At 41.4% G+C, this 27,897-nt stretch overlaps 1 protein-coding gene across 5 annotated transcripts in view; it reads left to right on the top strand.

The window, feature by feature from the left end:
* The first annotated feature begins 10,716 nt into the window (after positions 1-10,716).
* Positions 10,717-27,897, top strand: part of LOC114566467 (CSC1-like protein 2) — a 49,395-nt gene continuing 32,214 nt past the window's right edge. For 3 of the 5 annotated variants that reach the window (XM_028594968.1, XM_028594957.1, XM_028594948.1), the window contains exons 1-6: positions 10,717-10,935; positions 14,008-14,087; positions 16,628-16,666; positions 21,238-21,328; positions 24,542-24,579; positions 27,144-27,286. In XM_028594968.1, the coding sequence (XP_028450769.1) occupies positions 10,741-10,935; positions 14,008-14,087; positions 16,628-16,666; positions 21,238-21,328; positions 24,542-24,579; positions 27,144-27,286 (586 nt within the window). In that variant the 5' untranslated portion in view covers positions 10,717-10,740. Of the gene's footprint in view, positions 10,936-14,007; positions 14,088-16,627; positions 16,693-21,237; positions 21,329-24,541; positions 24,580-27,143; positions 27,287-27,897 lie in introns of those variants that run through there. The other 2 variants (XM_028594977.1, XM_028594985.1) reach the window with 2 other exon arrangements.

Below are 27,897 nucleotides of genomic sequence, written 5' to 3'. Positions count from 1 at the left end.
CTGGCTGGAATCATATAACTTTTTACATGTTACAACTGGCTGGAATCATATAACTTTATACATGTTACAACTGGCTGGAATCATATAACTTTATACATGTTACAACTGGCTGGAATCATATAACTTTATACATGTTACAACTGGCTGGAATCATATAACTTTATACATGTTACAACTGGCTGGAATCATATAACTTTATACATGTTACAACTGGCTGGAATCATATAACTTTTATACATGTTACAACTGGCTGGAATCATATAACTTTATACATGTTACAACTGGCTGGAATCATATAACTTTAACTTTATACAACTGTTCATACAACTGGCTGGAATCATATAACTTTATACATGTTACAACTGGCTGGAATCATATAACTTTATACATGTTACAACTGGCTGGAATCATATAACTTTATACATGTTACAACTGGCTGGAATCATATAACTTTATACATGTTACAACTGGCTGGAATCATATAACTTTATACATGTTACAACTGGCTGGAATCATATAACTTTATACATGTTACAACTGGCTGGAATCATATAACTTTTACATGTTACAACTGGCTGGAATCATATAACTTTACATGCTGGAATCATATAACTTTTACATGTTACAACTGGCTGGAATCATATAACTTTATACATGTTACAACTGGCTGGAATCATATAACTTTTACATGTTACAACTGGCTGGAATCATATAACTTTATATGTTACAACTGGCTGGAATCATATAACATTTATACATGTTACAACTGGCTGGAATCATATAACTTTTATACATGTTACAACTGGCTGGAATCATATAACTTTATACATGTTACAACTGGCTGGAATCATATAACTTTATACATGTTACAACTGGCTGGAATCATATAACTTTATACATGTTACAACTGGCTGGAATCATATAACTTTATACATGTTACAACTGGCTGGAATCATATAACTTTATACATGTTACAACTGGCTGGAATCATATAACTTTATACATGTTACAACTGGCTGGAATCATATAACTTTATACATGTTACAACTGGCTGGAATCATATAACTTTATACATGTTACAACTGGCTGGAATCATATAACTTTATACATGTTACAACTGGCTGGAATCATATAACTTTATACATGTTACAACTGGCTGGAATCATATAACTTTATTACAACTGTTACAACTGGCTGGAATCATATAACTTTATACATGTTACAACTGGCTGGAATCATATAACTTTATACATGTTACAACTGGCTGGAATCATATAACTTTATACATGTTACAACTGGCTGGAATCATATAACTTTATACATGTTACAACTGGCTGGAATCATATAACTTTTACACTTACAACTGGCTGGAATCATATAACTTTATACATGTTACAACTGGCTGGAATCATATAACTTTATACATGTTACAACTGGCTGGAATCATATAACTTTATACATGTTACAACTGGCTGGAATCATATAACTTTATACATGTTACAACTGGCTGGAATCATATAACTTTATACATGTTACAACTGGCTGGAATCATATAACTTTATACATGTTACAACTGGCTGGAATCATATAACTTTAACTGGCTGGAATCATATAACAACTGGCTGGAATCATATAACTTTATACATAAACTGGCTGGAATCATATAACTTTATACATGTTACAACTGGCTGGAATCATATAACTTTATACACGTTACAACTGGCTGGAATCATATAACTTTATACATGTTACAACTGGCTGGAATCATATAACTTTATACATGTTACAACTGGCTGGAATCATATAACTTTATACACGTTGGCTGAATCATACAACTGGCTGGAATCATATAACTTTATACATGTTACAACTGGCTGGAATCATTAACTGGCTGGACTTTATACATGTTACAACTGGCTGGAATCATATAACTTTATACATGTTACAACTGGCTGGAATCATATAACTTTATACATGTTACAACTTTATATAACTTTATACATGTTACAACTGGCTGGAATCATATAACTTTATACACGTTACAACTGGCTGGAATCATATAACTTTATACATGTATAACTGGCTGGAATCATATAATTTATACAACTGGCTGGAATCATATAACTTTATACATGTTACAACTGGCTGGAATCATATAACTTTATACATGTTATATAACAACATGTGGCTGGAATCATATAACTTTATACTGGAATCATATAACATACATGTTACAACTGGCTGGAATCATATAACTTTATACATGTTACAACTGGCTGGAATCATATAACTTTATACATGTTACAACTGGCTGGAATCATATAACTTTATACATGCTACAACTGGCTGGAATCATATAACTTTATACATGTTACAACTGGCTGGAATCATATAACTTTATACATGTTACAACTGGCTGGAATCATATAACTTTATACATGTTACAACTGGCTGGAATCATATAACTTTATACATGTTACAACTGGCTGGAATCATATAACTTTATACATGGGCTGGAATCATATAACTTTATACATGTTGGAATCAATAACTGGGCTGGAATCATATAACTTTATACATGTTACAACTGGCTGGAATCATATAACTTTATACATGGGCTGGAATCATATAACTTTATACTGGCTGGAATCATGTTACAACTGGCTGGAATCATATAACTTTATACATGTTACAACTGGCTGGAATCATATAACTTTATACATGTTACAACTGGCTGGAATCATATAACTTTATACATGTTACAACTGGCTGGAATCATATAACTTTATACATGTTACAACTGGCTGGAATCATATAACTTTATACATGTTAATCAACTGGCTGGAATCATATAACTTTATACATGTTACAACTGGCTGGAATCATATAACTTTATACATGTTACAACTGGCTGGAATCATATAACTTTATACATGTTACAACTGGCTGGAATCATATAACTTTATACATGTTAAACTGGCTGGAATCATATAACTTTATACATGTTACAACTGGCTGGAATCATATAACTTTATACATGTTACAACTGGCTGGAATCATATAACTTTATACATGTTACAACTGGCTGGAATCATATAACTTTATACATGTTACAACTGGCTGGAATCATATAACTTTATACATGTTACAACTGGCTGGAATCATATAACTTTATACATGTTACAACTGGCTGGAATCATATAACTTTATACATGTTACAACTGGCTGGAATCATATAACTTTATACATGTTACAACTGGCTGGAATCATATAACGTTACAACTGGCTGGAATCATATAACTTTATACATGCTACAACTGGCTGGAATCATATAACTTTATACATGTTACAACTGGCTGGAATCATATAACTTATACATGTTACAACTGGCTGGAATCATATAAACTTTATACATGTTACAACTGGCTGGAATCATATAACTTTATACACGTTACAACTGGCTGGAATCATATAACTTTATACATGTTGGAATCATATAACTTTATACATGTTACAACTGGCTCATATAATCATTAACTTTATACATGTTACAACTGGCTGGAATCATATAACTTTATACATGTTACAACTGGCTGGAATCATATAACTTTATACATGTTACAACTGGCTGGAATCATATAACTTTATACATGTTACAACTGGCTGGAATCATATAACTTTATACATGTTACAACTGGCTGGAATCATATAACTTTATACACGTTACAACTGGTAATGTAAATAATCAGGACTTTTAGCGTGTATAGAGCCAGCATATCTCCACCAGACTCCATGTAAATAATCAGGACTTTTAGCGTGTATAGAGCCAGCATATCTCCACATGTAAATGGGTGAATTAAGGGTTTATTTCAACCAAACCAGAGTGGTGATTGTTGGAACAGTGGAAAGATGAACCAAGACGGACTTAGATAGTTTTATTTAGTTTCTGTCCACTTTGAATGAAGTGTGTTTTACGATGATAAAAGTCCTAATTATTTACATGGAGTCTGGTGGAGTTTGGTGATAGTGATTTCGGGGCTGTTTCATGTTAAACTAAAAGGATCTTACTCTTTAACTAAAAGGTCTATCTCTGTAGGGATTTATCCCATAATGTTGTCAGACACTTAGAATAACAATCTGAGTCTGTCAGCAGCAACAACAGAACTTGTAGTGGACTCTTACTGCTGCTGAACATTAGTCCTGTAGGGTTACATTACAGCTCGGTTCTGGTTTAATACTGGACCAGTTTCAGACACTCAGACACACAAACATGAGGACATAGAGTTCAGTTTAAAGCCCCCAAAAGTTCCCCTTTTAAAGTGAGTAGTGGGTGACAGAGTTCAGATTGACAGACGGCTGTGGCCAACTGATAAGACCTCCAGTCACGTGACCGGTCCATGCTGCAGGCCTTAGTCTTCACAGGAAACAACAATCAGACATGGGCCCTCAATCTGTCAGCAGCTTTCTCTCAACTCTTCCTGCATGGACCTTTTTCACAGCAGACATGTTGACTTGTCATAGTAGGAAAAGCACAGCTGCTGATGTTGATCACCTCAACGATGGCTCAGTTCCACCAAGTGTCCCAGTAAGATATTTCAGTGAGTCAGCATGAACAATACCAGGGTCTATCCTAAGTGGAATGCAGCCATCAGTAATGGTTTAATACCAGGGTCTCTCCTAAGTGGAATGCAGCCATCAGTAATGGTTTAATACCAGGGTCTATCCTAAGTGGAATGCAGCCATCAGTAATGGTTTAATACCAGGACCTCTCCTAAGTGGAATACAGCCATCAGTAATGGTTTAATACCAGGGTCTCTCCTAAGTGGAATGCAGCCATCAGTAATGGTTTAATACCAGGGTCTCTCCTAAGTGGAATACAGCCATCAGTAATGGTTTAATACCAGGGTCTCTCCTAAGTGGAATGCAGCCATCAGTAATGGTTTAATACCAGGGTCTCTCCTAAGTGGAATGCAGCCATCAGTAATGGTTTAATACCAGGGTCTCTCCTAAGTGGAATTCAGCCATCAGTAATGGTTTAATACCAGGGTCTCTCCTAAGTGGAATGCAGCCATCAGTAATGGTTTAATACCAGGGCCTCTCCTAAGTGGAATGCAGCCATCAGTAATGGTTTAATACCAGGGTCTCTCCTAAGTGGAATGCAGCCATCATTAATGGTTTAATACCAGGACCTCTCCTAAGTGGAATGCAGCCATCAGTAATGGTTTAATACCAGGGTCTCTCCTAAGAGGAATGCAGCCATCAGTAATGGTCTGAATACACCTGAACTGTTCCTACTATGACATGTCAACATGTCTGCAGTGAGAAAGGTCTGTTGTCTGCGTAGAGATGATCGTAAACATCTAGAAGTGCAGATCAGAGCTGAACAGAGCCTGATAACATGAGTCGTCACTGTGTTTTCTGTCCGGGAGCCTCTCAGCTGTTATCAATGGGCTGCAGACAGGAAGTGCCTCTTTCAAGAACATTGAAAAAAAAATGGAAAAAAATTCTTTAAAAAAGAACAAAAACATCTAAAAAGTGCAACAACAAAAAAAAAAACTGACAAAAACAAAGTGACCAAAAATATCTAAAAAGTGTTTTAAATTTTACCCATAAAAACTCAAAGTGTGAGGTCGACAGCAGTGTTATCTCCACCGTCGTCCATGAACTCGTCATTCTGGGTCAACATTGAAAAATGTGTATTATTTGGAACTTTTTCAGACTTTTTTGGCGCTTTTTTGAAACATCGTTGTCCCTCTTCAGTGTTTTTTATTTATTTTTTAAGTTCATGGTTAATAAACCTAATAAATTGACATTATCCCAGATGTTTGAGTTTGAAAATAAGCAGAAATTGACTAATAGAATAGTTCAGATCAGAGGATGTTTATATCAGAGTTTGCTCAGTTTGATCTTGTTTTGAAACCATTTAAACATTATTTTTTTATTTTCAAAAGCCATGAAGTTTAACCCTCCTGTTGGCCTCGGGTCAAATTTGACCCATCTTTAAAGTTTTTTTTAATTTCTGAAAATATGGGACGTCAAAAAAGCGCCGAAAATGTAAATAAAAACGCACAAAAACACAGTCGAAACTGCAAAAAAAATGTCAAAAATAAGCTCAGCTGCGTTATGACTGGCCCTGAACGCTGGGCCACCAGATACAGCTGTAGGGCCGACTATGGGGCTGCTTTCACTAAATAATAATAATTCTGTTACTATCTTCGGTTCCAGCCAATCGTTGACTTTGTTTACACAAAAATAGTGTGATGTTGAAACATCTGCAGGTCTTGTGGGGGGACAAAATCCATCCAGCATAGTAACGTTATATAATCATATTTAATTATTGGCCAGCGTTACGTGTAGCTGTACTCTCAGGAGTACTCGGAGAGACACTGCAGGACTACAGACAGACAGACAGACAGACAGACAGACAGACAGACAGACAGACAGACAGACAGACAGACAGAGACCAATCAGCTACTAGTATAGTTGATGACATCTACAGCTGTAACACTTCCAAATGTTGCTGTAAAATTAATTATAGAAATAATTGAGATTAACGACATCGTCATCTCTTCAAGTCAAAATTTATAAATGTGTATATATTTTTTGGGGTATTTTAGGCCTTTTATTTGGCCGGACAGCTGAAGACATGAAAGGGGAGAGAGGGGGGGGGGGGCCGAGGGTCAGGAGTCGAACCGGCCACCGCTGCTGCATTGAGCACTGAGCCCTCTGTTCATGGGGCGCACGCTCTACCAAGTGAGCTACCCAGGCGCCCCGAGAAATGAAATCCCAGGAGGCGTGTTTGGGTTATTCGCCAGTCGTGTGACCAGATAAGGTAGAAACACAAACACACTTTATTATCATACTAACAGCTTTCTGACTGCCCCCAGGGGGCCAGGAGGCCTTCAGGTGCCCCGGGACAACTCAGTGTGTCCCCTGTGTGTTTGTCAGTGTTGCAGTGAGCCTGCAGCTCGGAGAGTGAGTCTGATGAGTCATGCTGCTGCTGCTGCGTCATGACAACACATAGGATGGGGAGAGGGAGGGGGGGGGGGGGGGCGGTCCTGATGCTGAACTGGTGGAATATTCCAGATCAAACCATCACGTTGATCACAGATCACAACAGCTGTTTTAACTGACACACTTTGACTTATTTAGGAGGAAAGCTGTAGCTCACAGCTGACGGAGAAAACACAAGACTTTCACCCAGGAAACAGGTGTTCATGTCCTGAAGAAGTTAAGGAGAAAACACAAGGCTTTCACCCAGGAAACAGGTGTTCATGTCCTGAAGAAGTTAAGGAGAAAACACAAGACTTTCACCCAGGAAACAGGTGTTCATGTCCTGAAGAAGTTAAGGAGAAAACACAAGACTTTCACCCAGGAAACAGGTGTTCATGTCCTGAAGAAGTTAAGGAGAAAACACAAGGCTTTCACCCAGGAAACAGGTGTTCATGTCCTGAAGAAGTTAAGGAGAAAACACAAGACTTTCACCCAGGAAACAGGTGTTCATGTCCTGAAGAAGTTAAGGAGAAAACACAAGACTTTCACCAGGAAACAGGTGTTCATGTCCTGAAGAAGTTAAGGAGAAAACACAAGACTTTCACCAGGAAACAGGTGTTCATGTCCTGAAGAAGTTAAGGAGAAAACACAAGACTTTCACCCAGGAAACAGAAGTTCGTGTCCTGAAGAAGTTAAGGAGAAAACACAAGACTTTCACCCAGGAAACAGGTGTTCATGTCCTGAAGAAGTTAAGGAGAAAACACAAGACTTTCACCAGGAAACAGGTGTTCATGTCCTGAAGAAGTTAAGGAGAAAACACAAGACTTTCACCCAGGAAACAGGTGTTCATGTCCTGAAGAAGTTAAGGAGAAAACACAAGACTTTCACCCAGGAAACAGAAGTTTGTGTCCTGAAGAAGTTAAGGAGAAAACACAAGACTTTCACCCAGGAAACAGAAGTTCGTGTCCTGAAGAAGTTAAGGAGAAAACACAAGACTTTCACCCAGGAAACAGGTGTTCATGTCCTGAAGAAGTTAAGGAGAAAACACAAGACTTTCCCCAGGAAACAGGTGTTCATGTCCTGAAGAAGTTAAGGAGAAAACACAAGACTTTCACCCAGGAAACAGGTGTTCATGTCCTGAAGAAGTTAAGGAGAAAACACAAGACTTTCACCAGGAAACAGGTGTTCATGTCCTGAAGAAGTTAAGGAGAAAACACAAGACTTTCACCTAGGAAACAGGTGTTCATGTCCTGAAGAAGTTAAGGAGAAAACACAAGACTTTCACCTAGGAAACAGGTGTTCATGTCCTGAAGAAGTTAAGGAGAAAACACAAGACTTTCACCAGGAAACAGGTGTTCATGTCCTGAAGAAGTTAAGGAGAAAACACAAGACTTTCACCAGGAAACAGGTGTTCATGTCCTGAAGAAGTTAAGGAGAAAACACAAGACTTTCACCCAGGAAACAGGTGTTCATGTCCTGAAGAAGTTAAGGAGAAAACACAAGACTTTCACCCAGGAAACAGGTGTTCATGTCCTGAAGAAGTTAAGGAGAAAACACAAGACTTTCACCAGGAAACAGGTGTTCATGTCCTGAAGAAGTTAAGGAGAAAACACAAGACTTTCACCCAGGAAACAGAAGTTCGTGTCCTGAAGAAGTTAAGGAGAAAACACAAGACTTTCACCCAGGAAACAGGTGTTCATGTCCTGAAGAAGTTAAGGAGAAAACACAAGACTTTCACCCAGGAAACAGGTGTTCATGTCCTGAAGAAGTTAAGGAGAAAACACAAGACTTTCACCCAGGAAACAGAAGTTCGTGTCCTGAAGAAGTTAAGGAGAAAACACAAGACTTTCACCAGGAAACAGGTGTTCATGTCCTGAAGAAGTTAAGGAGAAAACACAAGACTTTCACCAGGAAACAGGTGTTCATGTCCTGAAGAAGTTAAGGAGAAAACACAAGACTTTCACCAGGAAACAGGTGTTCATGTCCTGAAGAAGTTAAGGAGAAAACACAAGACTTTCACCCAGGAAACAGGTGTTCATGTCCTGAAGAAACAGGTGTTCATGTCCTGAAGAAGTTAAGGAGAAAACACAAGGCTTTCACCTAGGAAACAGGTGTTCATGTCCTGAAGAAGTTAAGGAGAAAACGCAAGACTTTCACCCAGGAAACAGGTGTTCATGTCCTGAAGAAGTTAAGGAGAAAACACAAGGCTTTCACCTAGGAAACAGGTGTTCATGTCCTGAAGAAGTTAAGGAGAAAACACAAGACTTTCACCAGGAAACAGGTGTTCATGTCCTGAAGAAGTTAAGGAGAAAACGCAAGACTTTCACCCAGGAAACAGAAGTTCGTGTCCTGAAGAAGTTAGGGAGAAAACACAAGACTTTCACCCAGGAAACAGGTGTTCATGTCCTGAAGAAGTTAAGGAGAAAACGCAAGACTTTCACCCAGGAAACAGAAGTTCGTGTCCTGAAGAAGTTAAGGAGAAAACGCAAGACTTTCACCCAGGAAACAGAAGTTCGTGTCCTGAAGAAGTTAAGGAGAAAACACAAGACTTTCACCCAGGAAACCGGTACATGAACACCTGTTTCCTGGGAGAAAGTCTTGTGTTTTGTGATTTTTCTCTTTGGGTTTTAGACTAAAACAAAACATTGTGAGAAAAAAATTAAATTTTCTCTATTTGACTATTACTTGTCTTCGTTTCTGTCGTTACTTTGGTTTTTATTATGCATCAGAAAAAGCAACAAAGGCATTAAAAAAGGGGTCAAAAGTGACAAAATACATAGAAAAAAGCTCCAGAGTGGCCGGGTTAGCTCACTTGGTAGAGCAGGCGCACATATGTAGAGGTGTATGCCTCTACGTAGAAGGTCCAGGGTTTGAGTCCGACTTGATGTCATCCCCTCTCTCTCCCCCTTTCATATCGAGCTGTTCTTTCCATGAAAGGCTGAAATGCGCCCCAAAACATCTTCTTTTGTTCTCGGCGACGTGATGTCACGACGATGTCATCGGGTCGCCCGCCGAGGCGTGAAAAGTGGGTCAGGAGGAGCTCTGCTCGCTCAGGGTTACTGTGGCAACGGGATCGGGAGGTCTGCTGGTCTGAGGCATGCTGGGAAATGTAGTCAGCTGCTGCTGAAACAGACTTTGTGTTGTTGGCGATATTATGGTTGAAAAGAGTTTTATTTAAAGGTCCCATGGCATGTAAATGTCACACCACTAAGGTCTATATAAAAGAGACTTCAGATACAGTATTAGGGGACCACTAAGGTCTATATAAAAGAGACTTCAGATACAGTATTAGGGGACCACTAAGGTCTATATAAAAGAGACTTCAGATACAGTATTAGGGGACCACTAAGGTCTATATAAAAGAGACTTCAGATACAGTATTAGGGGACCACTAAGGTCTATATAAAAGAGACTTCAGATACAGTATTAGGGGACCACTAAGGTCTATATAAAAGCATCCAAAAAGCAGCATGTCATGGGACCTTTAACTCAACTGAACTGATCTTCTCTCTCTCTGGTGGAGGAAGTCAGACCCAGAAACATTCCCAGAATGCACTGCAGCTTTTAGTGTGTCAATACTAAGTGTGTTTTTCTTCAACCTGGACCCTGATCTCATGTGTCAGCTGTTCTGAAGTCAGTCTCCATTGATTAGTTGTTGATGTCTGTTGTAGAGTGAAAGGTTAAAGGTCTGTGTCTGTACCATGTGTTCCCCTTCCCCAGGTTCTCTGCGAGGATGCGGCAGTGAGCATGCTCAGAGCGCTGATCGTTACCATGGCGATATTCGGCAGCGGCGGCGGCCAGGCGTGCAGCGGCCAGGACAACTGTTCGACCAACGAGTCCAAGGACTACTGCTACTCGGCTCGCATCCGCAGCACGGTGCTTCAGGGACTGCCGTTCGGCGGCGTGCCTACCGTGCTCGCCCTCGACTTCATGTGCTTCCTGGTGAGTCGCCCCCGGCAACGCACATGCTCAGAGCAGCGCACGGGACAGAGGGTTATTAACGGTTAACTACCAAATCTGTGAAACTGGTCCAGTATTAAACAAGCTGTAATGTAATCACCATCACCAAACTCCACCAGACTCTTTTCAGGACTTTTATCATCGTAAAAACACACTTCATTCAAAGTGGACAGAAACTAAATAAAACTACCAAAAGCCGTCTTGGTTCATCTTTCCACTGTTCCAACAATCACCACTCTGGTTTGGTTGAAATAAACCCTTAATTCACCCATTTACATGTGGAGATATGCTGGCTCTATACACGCTAAAAGCCCTGATTATTTACATGGAGTCTGGTGGAGATATGCTGGCTCTATACACGCTAAAAGTCCTGATTATTTACATGGAGTCTGGTGGAGATATGCTGGCTCTATACACGCTAAAAGTCCTGATTATTTACATGGAGTCTGGTGGAGATATGCTGGCTCTATACACGCTAAAAGTCCTGATTATTTACATGGGGGGGGCTCACTGTTGCTCTGCAGAACTGTGTCACACGTGTTACACTGTGTGTGTGTCTGTGTGTCTGTGTGTCACACGTGTTACACTGTGTGTGTCTGTGTGTGTGTGTCTGTGTGTCTGTGTCACACGTGTTACACTGTGTCTGTGTCTGTGTGTCTGTGTGTCACACGTGTTACACTGTGTGTGTCTGTGTGTGTGTGTCTGTGTGTCTGTCACACGTGTTACACTGTGTGTGTGTCTGTGTGTGTCTGTGTGTCACACGTGTTACACTGTGTGTGTGTCTGTGTGTGTGTGTCTGTGTGTCACACGTGTTACACTGTGTGTGTGTCTGTGTGTGTCTGTGTGTCACACGTGTTACACTGTGTGTGTGTGTGTGTCTGTGTGTCTGTGTCACACGTGTTACACTGTGTGTGTCTGTGTGTGTGTGTCTGTGTGTGTCTCTGTGTCACACGTGTTACACTGTGTGTGTCTGTGTGTCTGTGTGTCACACGTGTTACACTGTGTGTGTGTCTGTGTGTGTGTGTGTCTGTGTGTGTCTGTGTGTCACACGTGTTACACTGTGTGTGTCTGTGTGTCTGTGTGTCACACGTGTTACACTGTGTGTGTGTGTGTGTCTGTGTGTGTGTGTCTGTGTGTCTGTGTCACACGTGTTACACTGTGTGTGTCTGTGTGTCACACGTATTACACTGTGTGTGTGTGTGTGTGTCTGTGTGTCTGTGTGTCACACGTGTTACACTGTGTGTGTGTGTGTGTGTGTGTGTGTGTCTGTGTGTCTGTGTCACACGTGTTACACTGTGTGTGTCTGTGTGTCACACGTATTACACTGTGTGTGTGTGTGTGTGTGTGTGTGTCTGTATCACACGTGTTACACTGTGTGTGTGTGTGTGTGTGTGTGTGTGTGTGTGTGTGTGTGTGTGTGTGTCGCACGGAGCAACACGTGTGTGGTTGCTGCTGTGTTGTTCACTGACTGTTCTTGGAAAAATCAATACTGCGGCTTTATTGATCGACCCACATACGATGTTCCATCACACTCTCTCACTTTAATTAAAAGGTTTTAACCTGGACTCTATGTTCCCATGTTTCTGTGTCTAAGTGACTGATGGGAACACAACGATCTTTGAAATGAAACGGCTCCAAAATCACCATCACCAAACTCCGTAATGTAAATAATCAGGACTTTTATCATCGTAAAACACACTTCATTCAAAGTGGACAGAAACTAAATAATACCAAAAGCCGTCTTGGTTCATCTTTCCACTGTTCCAACAATCACCACTCTGGTTTGGTTGAAATAAACCCTTAATTCACCCATTTACATGTGGAGATATGCTGGCTCTATACACGCTAAAAGTCCTGATTATTTACATGGAGTCTGGTGGAGATATGCTGGCTTTATACACACTAAAAGTCCTGATTATTTACATGGAGTCTGGTGGAGATATGCTGGCTCTATACACGCTAAAAGTCCTGATTATTTACATGGAGTCTGGTGGAGATATGCTGACTCTATACACGCTAAAAGTCCTGATTATTTACATGGAGTCTGGTGGAGATATGCTGGCTCTATACACACTAAAAGTCCTGATTATTGACACGCTAAAAGTCCTGATTATTTACATGGAGTCTGGTGGAGATATGCTGACTCTATACACGCTAAAAGTCCTGATTATTTACATGGAGTCTGGTGGAGATATACTGACTCTATACACGCTAAAAGTCCTGATTATTTACATGGAGTCTGGTGGAGATATACTGACTCTATACACGCTAAAAGTCCTGATTATTTACATGGAGTCTGGTGGAGATATGCTGGCTCTATACACACTAAAAGTCCTGATTATTGACACGCTAAAAGTCCTGATTATTTACATGGAGTCTGGTGGAGATATGCTGACTCTATACACGCTAAAAGTCCTGATTATTTACATGGAGTCTGGTGGAGATATACTGACTCTATACACGCTAAAAGTCCTGATTATTTACATGGAGTCTGGTGGAGATATGCTGGCTCTATACACACTAAAAGTCCTGATTATTTACATGGAGTCTGGTGGAGATATGCTGGCTCTATACACGCTAAAAGTCCAGATTATTTACATGGAGTCTGGTGGAGATATGCTGGCTCTATACACACTAAAAGTCCAGATTATTTACATGGAGTCTGGTGGAGATATGCTGGCTCTATACACACTAAAAGTCCTGATTATTTACATGAGTCTGGTGGAGATATGCTGGCTCTATACACACTAAAAGTCCTGATTATTTACATGAGTCTGGTGGAGATATGCTGGCTCTATACACACTAAAAGTCCTGATTATTTACATGAGTCTGGTGGAGATATGCTGCTGAACAGTCCTGTAGGGTTACATTACAGCTTGGTTCTTGTTTAATACTGGACCAGTTTCAGAGACTGTTAAATAGGGTCCAGGTTTAAAAATACTGAGGTACCCTTTAATGACAGATTCTGTGACATCACCAGGGTGACATCCCTGACCTTTGACTTACATCTTTTGACATAAGCCTAACAGGAAGTCCTCCTCTCTCTTCTTCAGGTGCTGCTCTTCGTGTTCTCCATTCTGCGTAAGGTGGCGTGGGACTACGGCCGCCTGGCGCTGGTCACCGACGCTGACAGGTAAACACACCGCTAACAGTGATGTCACACAGGCAGGGGGGGGCAGGGGGCGGGGCCTGTTTTGAGATTGGGGACTCTGGTTGGTTGTTCTCCACGCACTACGGGAACCAAACTGTTCACCTCAGGCTGCACAATTAATCACAACTTTATCCAAATCCCCACATGGACCAGTCGCCCTTGTTTGTTTACTACAGGTCAGGGATGCACCGAATCCAGGATTGGGCTTCTGATTGGGCTGAATATTGGGCTTTTTGACGTGGTTCTGGTTTCTGCTGAACCTTAGAACTTTTTACGTAGGTGGAGCGTTCAATGCAGCAGGCTGTGAGAAAGTGGACATGGATCTGGTGAGCAGAACAAGTTGTTGTTTGGCAGAACTTTCAGTCAAAAGAAGGACATTCAAGTCCAGCTACATGTTCAATCTGATCAATGCCGATTGGTCTGGTGGTGGCGAGGACCCTAAACTATACACAACATGGCCGCTGTTACAACATCTGGTCTGAAACATCTGGAAGAATACGAGTTGTTCATGAAGGAATCTCTAGACAGCAGCCAGAATGCAGCAACTTCAGGTACAGCAAAGGAAGGACAGTCACTGTTTACTTCATTCATGAGTTTAGCCAAGGCAGCTTTATTTATAGAGCACATTTCAGCAACAGGGCAATTCAAAGTGCTTTACATAAAACATTACAGAGCAGTTAGAAGACAATTAAAAACGATTTAAAAACATTAATAAACAAATTAAAAACATTAAAAGACAACAATAAAATTGATAGTGCAGTATAAGAAATTAAAGTTAATAAAATAGATTATTTAAAGAAAAGCAACATCAAAAAGATAGGTCTTTAGCTTAGATTTAAAAGAACTGAGAGTTGCGGCGGACCTACAGGTTTCTGGGAGTTTGTTCCAGATATGTGGAGCATAAAAACTTACTTACTTACTGGGTTCATGGACTGAGGATGGGAGGAGGAGTCAGCACAATCTCTACCAGGGGGTTCAGGATTCAGCCCAAACCCCAAAAAACCTGGATTCAGTGCATCCTTAGAATAAAAACAAAGGGGTCAAAAACCTCAACAAAAACAACAAAAACTTTGAAAAAAAAGCCACAAAAATCCTGATTTGATAAACTACGGCGCGGCCAGAGGCCCAAATCTCACGGTACAGATCCATTGTTGCGACGTCATACATCCATGGGTGATGCTCCACGCTCCCCGACCGGCAGCTGATTGGACGAATGCGTCACATGGTTTCTGGCTGCTCGACTGTCATGTCAGTTTAGAAGATTTTCGTCTACTTCTGCTGGACAGTCGCGTCACGTTAAACGCATTCATATGCATAAAGATGGGCGTCGGCCAGCTTTTTGGACGCGCAGCATTCCCAGGATGCTTTGCGGGCGCGTTAAAGGTGCCCTGCCACACGTATATTTCATGACGTTGTGGTGATGTCTGAAGGTCTACGATGGACTCTGTAACCTTGGTTACCTTGTTTCAAGCCATTCTAGCGCGGTATAGAAAGCCTACAGGAAGACTCGGCTCGATTTGTGCCAGTTGTCATTAATATTCAACAAGCTAAGCTGCTTGAATCTGATTGGCTAACAGCTAGCCAATGAGAGCCCGGCTGTCAGAATCCTTTATACCCAGCCCAACTGGGCGAGCTCATGAATAGTAATGAGCTCAGGCAGTATGATGTCAGACTGAGCAGCTGTTGTGATTGGTCTGATTTCTCTGCTTAGAGCTGACAGTGGAGGTAGCAGTTCATTTTCACATTCACCACAGAACACAAACACACATGGACCTGAGAGATCTCAAAGCATACAAGGACAAACGGTTTTGTATTGCGGGGCACCTTTAAGAGTCGCTTAACGTCCCCCGTAGGAATAGAGGGGAGGGTGGCGTCTCACGGCCAGCTGGATCTGCTCCGCGTTAATCTCACAGCAGAAGAAGTTTTTGGCGCCCTAATAATCCCACTGATAGTTCCCCAGAAGACTCCGAGAAGTCTGTTTCTATAGACAGGGTTCATACGTTTTGAAAAAACCTGGAAAAGTTATGGAATTAATAAAATGCAAATTCCAGGCCTGGAAAGGTTTTGGAAACCTAAAAAGACCCAGAAAGTTTTGGAAAAGTCATGGAATTGTTGTTAACACAACATAAGTAACACAACATTAGTATTCTTATTGTAGAATGTCGAATGACATCTTCAGGAGCCCATAGTCATGGAAATCTGCCAAAAAGTCATGGAAATGTGCGAAAAAGACATGCAAATTTGCCAAAAAGTATTGGTTAAAATGCATATGAACCCTGTATAGAAGACTTGTTGTGTTGTTAAGGTCTGTTTTCCACGTTAAACACAACGTGATGTAATAAGGGCCTGATGATGATGATGATGATGATGGTGGTGATGGTGGTGGTGGTGGTGATGATGATGATGGTGGTGATGATGATGATGATGATGATGATGATGATGGTGGTGGTGGTGATGATGATGATGATGATGATAATGATGATGATGATGATGTCTGTGGTCTGTGTGTTTCCCTCCTGAAGACTGAAGAAGCGTTTCAGCGACCACGAGGAGCGGGAATAGTATGTTGGCGCTTCCTCCGTGTTTGGTTTGTCCGCTAACATCTTCCTCCTCCTCCTCCTCCTCTTCCTCCTCCTCTGGTTTCATTAACAGGTTCTGCTCTCTGATTGGTGCACTAACTACACTCTTTCTTCTCCTGTTCACTGGGAGTATGGGGGGTAATCAGTGCCACGTGTGTTACCGGCTCGCTGTAGACAGGTCTCTCCCCCCGACAGGCTATTATTAAAATCCCAACCACTACATTTCTAACAGATGATACATATCTGGGCAAGTTGGTTTCTGGGAAATCAAACCACCAACAGATTCAACACATTGGCACTGATCAGCCCCCATACACCATCAATACTGGTGTTTCTGTGTGTGTGTGTCTCTGTGTCTTTGTGTGTGTGTGTGTGTGTGTGTGTGTGTGTGTGTGTGTTTAAAAAGGTAAAAAGAGGATCTCTGGATCTCTCTCTGTTGCTAACAGATGTGATGCTAACAGATGTGATGCTAACAGATGTGATGCTAACGCTGTTGTTCCACTCTCTCTCGCGGATCGACTCAACACAGCTTTTTGGGGTTTTCCATTACTTAAAGTAGTTGATAGTACTGCTGCTACTTTTACTGGTACCTACTGGGTCCTGGTACTTTTACTGGTACCTACTGGGTCCTGGTACTTTTACTGGTACCTACTGGGTCCTGGTACTTTTACTGGTACCTACTGGGTCCTGGGTCCAAGCCAGCTCAGCCAATAGTAAAAGGCTTTAAGATGAGTGAAAGCAGTGTTGGGAACTATTTCCAAAATAGAGACTTTCTTATTTATATATATATATATATATATGAGTCTTTATAGTCTCAGGGTGCTTTCACACCTATAGTTCAGGGGACTCTGTGCCCTTCAGGGACCTATAGTTAGGGGGACTCTGTGTACTTCAGGGACCTATAGTTAGGGGGACTCTGTGCCCTTCAGGGACCTATAGTTAGGGGGACTCTGTGCACTTCAGGGACCTATAGTTAGGGGGACTCTGTGCACTTCAGGGACCTATAGTTAGGGGACTCTGTGCACTTCAGGGACCTATAGTTAGGGGGACTCTGTGTACTTCAGGGACCTATAGTTAGGGGGACTCTGTGCACTTCAGGGACCTATAGTTAGGGGGACTCTGTGCACTTCAGGGACCTATAGTTAGGGGGACTCTGTGCACTTCAGGGACCTATAGTTAGGGGGACTCTGTGCACTTCAGGGACCTATAGTTAGGGGGACTCTGTGCACTTCAGGGACCTATAGTTCGGGACCTTTAGTTCAGGGGACTTTGTGCCCCTCAGGGACCTATAGTTCAGGGGACTTTGTGCCCTTCAGGGACCTATAGTTCAGGGGACTTTGTGCCCTTCAGGGACCTATAGTTCGGGGGACTGTGTGCCCTTCAGGGACCTATAGTTCGGGGGACTTTGTGCCCTTCAGGGACCTATAGTTCGGGGGACTATGTGTCCCTCAGGGACCTATAGTTCAGGGGGACTGTGTGCCCTTCAGGGACCTATAGTTAGGGGGACTCTGTGCCCTTCAGGGACCTATAGTTCAGGGGGACTGTGTGCCCTTCAGGGACCTATAGTTCAGGGGACTGTGTGACCTTCAGGGACTTATAGTTCAGGGGGACTGTGTGCCCTTCAGGGACCTATAGTTCAGGGGGACTGTGTGCCCTTCAGAGACCTATAGTTCAGGGGACTGTGTGACCTTCAGGGACTTATAGTTCAGGGGGACTGTGTGCCCTTCAGGGACCTATAGTTCAGGGGGACTGTGTGCCCTTCAGGGACCTATAGTTCAGGGGGACTGTGTGACCTTCAGGGACTTATAGTTCAGGGGGACTGTGTGCCCTTCAGGGACCTATAGTTCAGGGGACTCTGTGCCCTTCAGGGACCTATAGTTCAGGGGACTTTGTGTCCTTCAGGGACCTATAGTTCAGGGGACTATGTGTCTCTCAGGGACCTATAGTTCAGGGGACTCTGTGCCCTTCAGGGACCTATAGTTCAGGGGACTCTGTGTCCTTCAGGGACCTATAGTTCAGGGGACTTTGTGTCCTTCAGGGACCTATAGTTCAGGGGACTATGTGTCCCTCAGGGACCTATAGTTCAGGGGGACTGTGTGCCCCTCAGGGACTTTTAGTTCAGGGGACTTTGTGCCCTTCAGGGACCTTTAGTTCATTGATTATAAAATAAAACACTGATACAGATAATCTGCAAATTGCCAAATATGGTGTCACAGCAGTTACTGGGCGTCCGCAGCGGGAACCAAAAAGACAAAAGTACTGGTACCAAAAAAACAGTGTTGAGTCGAGCACGCCATAACAGGTGAGATGCTAACAGGTGAGATGCTAACAGATCTGATGCTAACGGGTCTGATGCTAACAGGTGTGATGCTAACAGATCTGATGCTAACAGATCTGATGCTAACAGGTCTGATGCTAACGGGTCTGATGCTAACAGGTGTGATGCTAACAGATCTGATGCTAACGGGTCTGATGCTAACCCCAGTCTACACTTGTCTTCATGTTTACTGTTAATTCAGCCTGAGACGAGACACAGATAACTATGAAGCGGTAACAGGCAACAGGTAACAGGCTGTGTGTGTCTGTAGCTCAGTGATGTAATCCCCGTGGCGTGCTAGATGGTTAGCTTCCTCCACACAACCAGCTCTCTGAAGAACATCCTTTACTCGAGGAAACGTAGAAACACTGGCTGTGGATCTACTGTATGTTCCCAGGCTCCTATCCTCCCCATATCAATAGGTTTTTATATTTTAATACATTAAGGAGAACTTTTGAAATTTGCGGACGGACAGTTGTCATGAGTTTTTGTGGAACCTTTTGTAAGCTAATAACCCTTAATTATATCAAGAACATAAGACCCTGGGAACAGCTAGTTGTTATTCCAAGTGTCTGACAACATTATGGGATGGATCCCTACAGAGATAGACCTTTTAGTTAAAGAGTAAGATTCTTTTAGTTTAACAACAAACAGCCACAAAATCACCATCACCAAACTACACCAGACTCCATGTAAATAATGAGGACTTTTATCATCATAAAACACACTTAATTCAAAGTGGACAGAAACTAAATAAAACTATCAAAAGCCGTCTTGGTTCATCTTTCCACTGTTCCAACAATCACCACTCTGGTTTGGTTGAAATAAACCCTTAATTCACCCATTTACATGTGGAGATATGCTGGTTCTATACACGCTAAAAGTCCTGATTATTTACATGGAGTCTGGTGGAGATATGCTGGTTCTATACACGCTAAAAGTCCTGATTATTTACATGGAGTCTGGTGGAGATATGCTGGCTCTATACATGCTAAAAGTCCTGATTATTGACATGGAGTCTGGTGGAGATATGCTGGATTTATAAACGCTAAAAGTCCTGATTATTTACATGGAGTCTGGTGGAAAAATGCTGGCTCTATACACGCTAAAAGTCCTGATTATTTACATGTAGTCTGGTGGAGATATGCTGGCTCTATACACGCTAAAAGTCCTGATTATTTACATGGAGTCTGGTGGAGATATGCTGGCTCTATACACGCTAAAAAGTCCTGATTATTTACATGGAGTCTGGTGGAGATATGCTGGCTCTATACACGCTAAAAGTCCTGATTATTTACATGGAGTCTGGTGGAGATATGCTGGCTCTATACACGCTAAAAGTCCTGATTATTTACATGGAGTCTGGTGGAGATATGCTGGCTCTATACACGCTAAAAGTCCTGATTATTTACATGGAGTCTGGTGGAGATATGCTGGCTCTATACACGCTAAAAGTCCTGATTATTTACATAGAGTCTGGTGGAGATATGCTGGCTCTATACACGCTAAAAGTCCTGATTATTTACATGTAGTCTGGTGGAGATATGCTGGCTCTATACACGCTAAAAGTCCTGATTATTTACATGGAGTCTGGTGGAGATATGCTGGCTCTACACGCTAAAAGTCCTGATTATTTACATGGAGTCTGGTGGAGATATGCTGGCTCTATACACGATAAAAGTCCTGATTATTTACATGGAGTCTGGTGGAGATATGCTGGCTCTATACACACTAAAAATCCTGATTATTTACATGGAGTCTGGTGGAGATATGCTGGCTCTATACACGCTAAAAGTCATGATTATTTACATGGAGTCTGGTGGAGTTTGGTGATGGTGATTTCGGGGCTGTTTGTTGTTGAACTAAAAGGATCTTACTCGTTAACTAAAAGGTCTATCTCTGTAGGGATCCATCCCATAATGTTGTCAGACACTTAGAATAATAATCTGAGTCTGTCAGCAGCAACAACAGAACTTGTAGTGGACTCTAACTGGACCCCCCCCTCCTCCCCCAGATGTTATGTACATTTGGTGATAAAGTTTTATTTAAAGAGCTGTTAGTGTCTCGTCCATGTTGTCGTTTCCAGATAGAATCGGCTTGATGTTTGTGTTTCTACTTCCTGTTATGTTAGCTCCCTCTGTGTTCAGGAGTCCAATCAGCTTTCAGGTCAAAGGTCAGAGCGGCTAACACGCTAACAGCTAACAGCCAGCTGACAGCTTCCTGTGTGTGTCCACAGCGTTGCCTCGGCGATGCACTCGGAGACACCCGACCGCTACGAACGCCTGACATCCGTCTCGTCCTCTGTCGACTTCGACCAGAGAGACAACGTAAGACTGCTCACTGTGGATGTCTGTTTGGGTCCCTGATTACTTAGTTAGAAAGGGCACTAAATGCCCGATATTTTGATGTAAATGACTGTATGAAGACCACAACCTGTGAATGGTATAAGTCAGTTGGGTCATTCCATCCAATACTCATGTAAACATGTCAGAAGGGCATTTCTTCTAAGCCTCAAACAAGGTTCAATATTTTAAAAAGTATGAATGGGATTTGAATGTTGAATACTACCCTGACTGTATGAAAGATGTGGAAGATGTTATATACAGATATACAGAGACACTGATACAGATATACAGAGACACTGATACAGAGACACTGATACAGATATACAGAGACACTGATACAGATATACAGAGACACTGATACAGATATACAGAGACACTGATACAGAGACACTGATACAGATATACAGAGACACTGATACAGATATACAGAGACACTGATACAGATATACAGAGACACTGATACAGATATACAGAGACACTGATACAGAGACACTGATACAGATATACAGAGACACTGATACAGAGACACTGATACAGAGATACAGAGACACTGATACAGAGATACAGAGACACTGATACAGAGATACAGAGACACTGATACAGATAAACAGAGACACTGATACAGATATACAGAGACACTGATACAGAGATACAGAGACACTGATACAGAGACACTGATACAGAGACACTGATACAGATATACAGAGACACTGATACAGAGACACTGATACAGATAAACAGAGACACTGATACAGAGACACTGATACAGATATACAGAGACACTGATACAGAGATACAGAGACACTGATACAGAGACACTGATACAGAGACACTGATACAGATATACAGAGACACTGATACAGAGACACTGATACAGATAAACAGAGACACTGATACAGAGACACTGATACAGATATACAGAGACACTGATACAGATAAACAGAGACACTGATACAGAGACACTGATACAGATATACAGAGACACTGATACAGATAAACAGAGACACTGATACAGAGACACTGATACAGATATACAGAGACACTGCTGATACAGATATACAGAGACACTGATACAGATATACAGAGACACTGATACAGATATACAGAGACACTGATACAGATATACAGAGACACTGATACAGATATACAGAGACACTGATACAGATATACAGAGACACTGATCCAGAGACACTGATACAGATATACAGAGACACTGATACAGATATACAGAGACACTGATACAGAGACACTGATACAGATATACAGAGACACTGATACAGAGACACTGATACAGAGATACAGAGACACTGATACAGAGATACAGAGACACTGATACAGAGATACAGAGACACTGATACAGATAAACAGAGACACTGATACAGATATACAGAGACACTGATACAGAGATACAGAGACACTGATACAGAGACACTGATACAGAGACACTGATACAGATATACAGAGACACTGATACAGAGACACTGATACAGATAAACAGAGACACTGATACAGAGACACTGATACAGATATACAGAGACACTGATACAGAGATACAGAGACACTGATACAGAGACACTGATACAGAGACACTGATACAGATATACAGAGACACTGATACAGATAAACAGAGACACTGATACAGAGACACTGATACAGATATACAGAGACACTGATACAGATATACAGAGACACTGATACAGATATACAGAGACACTGATACAGATATACAGAGACACTGATCCAGAGACACTGATACAGATATACAGAGACACTGATACAGATATACAGAGACACTGCTGATACAGATATACAGAGACACTGATACAGATATACAGAGACACTGCTGATACAGATATACAGAGACACTGATACAGATATACAGAGACACTGATACAGATATACAGAGACACTGCTGATACAGATATACAGAGACACTGATACAGATATACAGAGACACTGATACAGATATACAGAGACACTGATACAGATATACAGAGACACTGATACAGATATACAGAGACACTGATCCAGAGACACTGATACAGATATACAGAGACACTGATACAGATATACAGAGACACTGATACAGAGACACTGATACAGATATACAGAGACACTGATACAGATATACAGAGACACTGATACAGAGACACTGATACAGATAAACAGAGACACTGATACAGAGACACTGATACAGATATACAGAGACACTGATACAGAGACACTGATACAGATAAACAGAGACACTGATACAGAGACACTGATACAGATAAACAGAGACACTGATACAGATATACAGAGACACTGATACAGAGACACTGATACAGATATACAGAGACACTGATACAGATATACAGAGACACTGATACAGAGACACTGATACAGATAAACAGAGACACTGATACAGAGACACTGATACAGATAAACAGAGACACTGATACAGAGACACTGATACAGATATACAGAGACACTGCTGATACAGATATACAGAGACACTGATACAGATATACAGAGACACTGATACAGATATACAGAGACACTGATCCAGAGACACTGATACAGATATACAGAGACACTGATACAGATATACAGAGACACTGATCCAGAGACACTGATACAGATATACAGAGACACTGATACAGATATACAGAGACACTGATACAGAGACACTGATACAGATATACAGAGACACTGATACAGATATACAGAGACACTGATACAGATATACAGAGACACTGATACAGATATACAGAGACACTGATCCAGAGACACTGATACAGATAAACAGAGACACTGATACAGAGACACTGATACAGATATACAGAGACACTGCTGATACAGATATACAGAGACACTGATACAGATATACAGAGACACTGATACAGATATACAGAGACACTGATCCAGAGACACTGATACAGATATACAGAGACACTGATACAGATATACAGAGACACTGATCCAGAGACACTGATACAGATATACAGAGACACTGATACAGATATACAGAGACACTGATACAGAGACACTGATACAGATATACAGAGACACTGATACAGATATACAGAGACACTGATACAGATATACAGAGACACTGATACAGATATACAGAGACACTGATCCAGAGATAGTCTATTCTCCTCCTCCTCCCTTTCTCTCTCTCTCTCTTCCTGATTGTTCTGTTTGTTCCTGCAGGGTTTCTGCTCGTGGCTGACGGCCATCTTCAGAATAAAGTGAGTTTCAGTCTCTTATGAGTTAAAGTAGCTCCACATATTCTCTGTGCTCTTATATATGAGCTAACTTAGCTCCACATATTCTCTGTGCTCTTATACATGAGCTAACTTAGCTTCACATATTCTCTGTTCTCTTATACATGAGCTAACTTAGCTCCACATATTCTCTGTGCTCTTATATATGAGCTAATTTAGCTCCACATATTCTCTGTGCTCTTATATATGAGCTAATTTAGCTCCACATATTCTCTGTGCTCTTATATATGAGCTAATTTAGCTCCACATATTCTCTGTGCTCTTATATATGAGCTAACTTAGCTTCACATATTCTCTGTGCTCTTATACATGAGCTAACTTAGCTTCACATATTCTCTGTGCTCTTATACATGAGCTAACTTAGCTTCACATATTCTGTTCTCTTATACATGAGCTAATTTAGCTTCACATATTCTCTGTTCTCTTATACATGAGCTAACTTAGCTTCACATATTCTCTGTTCTCTTATACATGAGCTAATTTAGCTTCACATATTCTCTGTGCTCTTATATATGAGCTAACTTAGCTCCACATATTCTCTGTTCTCTTATACATGAGCTAACTTAGCTTCACATATTCTCTGTGCTCTTATATATGAGCTAACTTAGCTCCACATATTCTCTGTGCTCTTATACATGAGCTAACTTAGCTTCACATATTCTCTGTGCTCTTATACATGAGCTAACTTAGCTTCACATATTCTCTGTTCTCTTATACATGAGCTAATTTAGCTTCACATATTCTCTGTGCTCTTATATATGAGCTAACTTAGCTCCACATATTCTCTGTTCTCTTATACATGAGCTAACTTAGCTTCACATATTCTCTGTGCTCTTATACATGAGCTAACTTAGCTTCACATATTCTCTGTGCTCTTATACATGAGCTAACTTAGCTTCACATATTCTCTGTTCTCTTATACATGAGCTAACTTAGCTTCACATATTCTCTGTGCTCTTATACATGAGCTAACTTAGCTTCACATATTCTGTTCTCTTATACATGAGCTAATTTAGCTTCACATATTCTCTGTTCTCTTATACATGAGCTAACTTAGCTTCACATATTCTCTGTTCTCTTATACATGAGCTAATTTAGCTTCACATATTCTCTGTTCTCTTATACATGAGCTAACTTAGCTTCACATATTCTCTGTTCTCTTATACATGAGCTAACTTAGCTTCACATATTCTCTGTTCTCTTATACATGAGCTAATTTAGCTTCACATATTCTCTGTTCTCTTATACATGAGCTAACTTAGCTTCACATATTCTCTGTTCTCTTATACATGAGCTAACTTAGCTTCACATATTCTCTGTGCTCTTAAATATGAGCTAACTTAGCTCCACATATTCTCTGTGCTCTTATATATGAGCTAGCGTAGCTTCACATATTCTCTGTGCTCTTACAGTATATATGAGCTAGCGTAGCTTCACATATTCTCTGTCCTCTTATATATGAGCTAACTTAGCTCCACATATTCTCTGTGCTCTTATATATGAGCTAACTTAGCTCCACATATTCTCTGTGCTCTTATATATGAGCTAGCGTAGCTTCACATATTCTCTGTTCTCTTATATATGAGCTAACTTAGCTTCACATATTCTCTGTGCTCTTATATATGAGCTAACTTAGCTTCACATATTCTCTGTGCTCTTATATATGAGCTAACTTAGCTTCACATATTCTCTGTGCTGTTATATATGAGCTAACTTAGCTTCACATATTCTCTGTGATGTTATATATGAGCTAACTTAGCTTCACATATTCTCTGTGCTGTTATATATGAGCTAACTTAGCTTCACATATTCTCTGTGCTCTTATATATGAGCTAACTTAGCTTCACATATTCTCTGTGCTGTTATATATGAGCTAACTTAGCTTCACATATTCTCTGTGATGTTATATATGAGCTAACTTAGCTTCACATATTCTCTGTGATGTTATATATGAGCTAACTTAGCTTCACATATTCTCTGTGATGTTATATATGAGCTAACTTAGCTTCACATATTCTCTGTGCTGTTATATATGAGCTAACTTAGCTTCACATATTCTCTGTGCTGTTATATATGAGCTAGCGTAGCTTCACATATTCTCTGTGCTGTTATATATGAGCTAACTTAGCTTCACATATTCTCTGTGATGTTATATATGAGCTAACTTAGCTTCACATATTCTCTGTGCTGTTATATATGAGCTAGCGTAGCTTCACATATTCTCTGTGCTGTTATATATGAGCTAGCGTAGCTTCACATATTCTCTGTGCTCTGTTAATGCTTTTAAAGAGCTGCAGAAGACTCCCTAGTTGAAACTGGCTTTTGGCTCATGTTTATAATTTTGTGTTTTCAAGTCTTTAAATTGTAAATGATCCATTGGTATTTGTTTTGCTTTCTCATTCTGCTGTTGGGGTCTTATTTCTTACACTTTGTGACTTTGTCTGTAACAGGTGCTATATCAAATGAACGTATAGTTGTTATCTGCAGATCTCTGAGCTGGTTTGTTTGGACTCTTCCTCCTCTGTTAGGGATGAAGAGATCAGGGAGAAGTGTGGCGAGGATGCGGTCCACTACCTGTCCTTCCAGCGCCACATCATCGGCCTGCTGGTCGTGGTCGGGGTCCTCTCCGTTGGCATCGTCCTGCCCGTCAACTTCTCCGGAGACCTGCTGGGTAAGCATCACACCGCCAGCAGCCAATCAGGAGCCGCTCAGAGCATCACACCGCCAGCAGCCAATCAGGAGCCGCTCAGAGCATCACACCGCCAGCAGCCAATCAGGAGCCGCTCAGAGCATCACACCGCCAGCAGCCAATCAGGAGCCGCTCAGAGCTTGTTAGGGGGCACTATGGAGCTCGTTAGGGGGCACTATGGAGCTCGTTAGGGGGCACTATGGAGCTCGTTAGGGGTACTATGGAGCTCGTTAGGGGGCGCTATGGAGCTCGTTAGGGGGCTCTATGGAGCTTGTTAGGGGGCGCTATGGAGCTCGTTAGGGGGCTCTATGGAGCTCGTTAGGGGGCTCTATGGAGCTCGTTAGGGGGGCACTATGGAGCTTGTTAGGGGGGCACTATGGAGCTTATGGAGCTCGTTAGGGGGGCACTATGGAGCTCGTTAGGGGGGCACTATGGAGCTCGTTAGGGGGGCACTATGGAGCTCGTTAGGGGGCACTATGGAGCTCGTTAGGGGGCACTATGGAGCTCGTTAGGGGGGCACTATGGAGCTCGTTAGGGGGGCACTATGGAGCTCATTAGGGGGCACTATGGAGCTCGTTAGGGGGCACTATGGA

This window comes from Perca flavescens, chromosome 2, assembly GCF_004354835.1.
Source record: "Perca flavescens isolate YP-PL-M2 chromosome 2, PFLA_1.0, whole genome shotgun sequence".
In the NCBI taxonomy this organism is placed as follows: Eukaryota; Metazoa; Chordata; class Actinopteri; order Perciformes; family Percidae; genus Perca; species Perca flavescens.
Note: the sequence above shows the minus strand (reverse complement) of the source record. Positions and strands in the feature narration are given on the sequence as shown.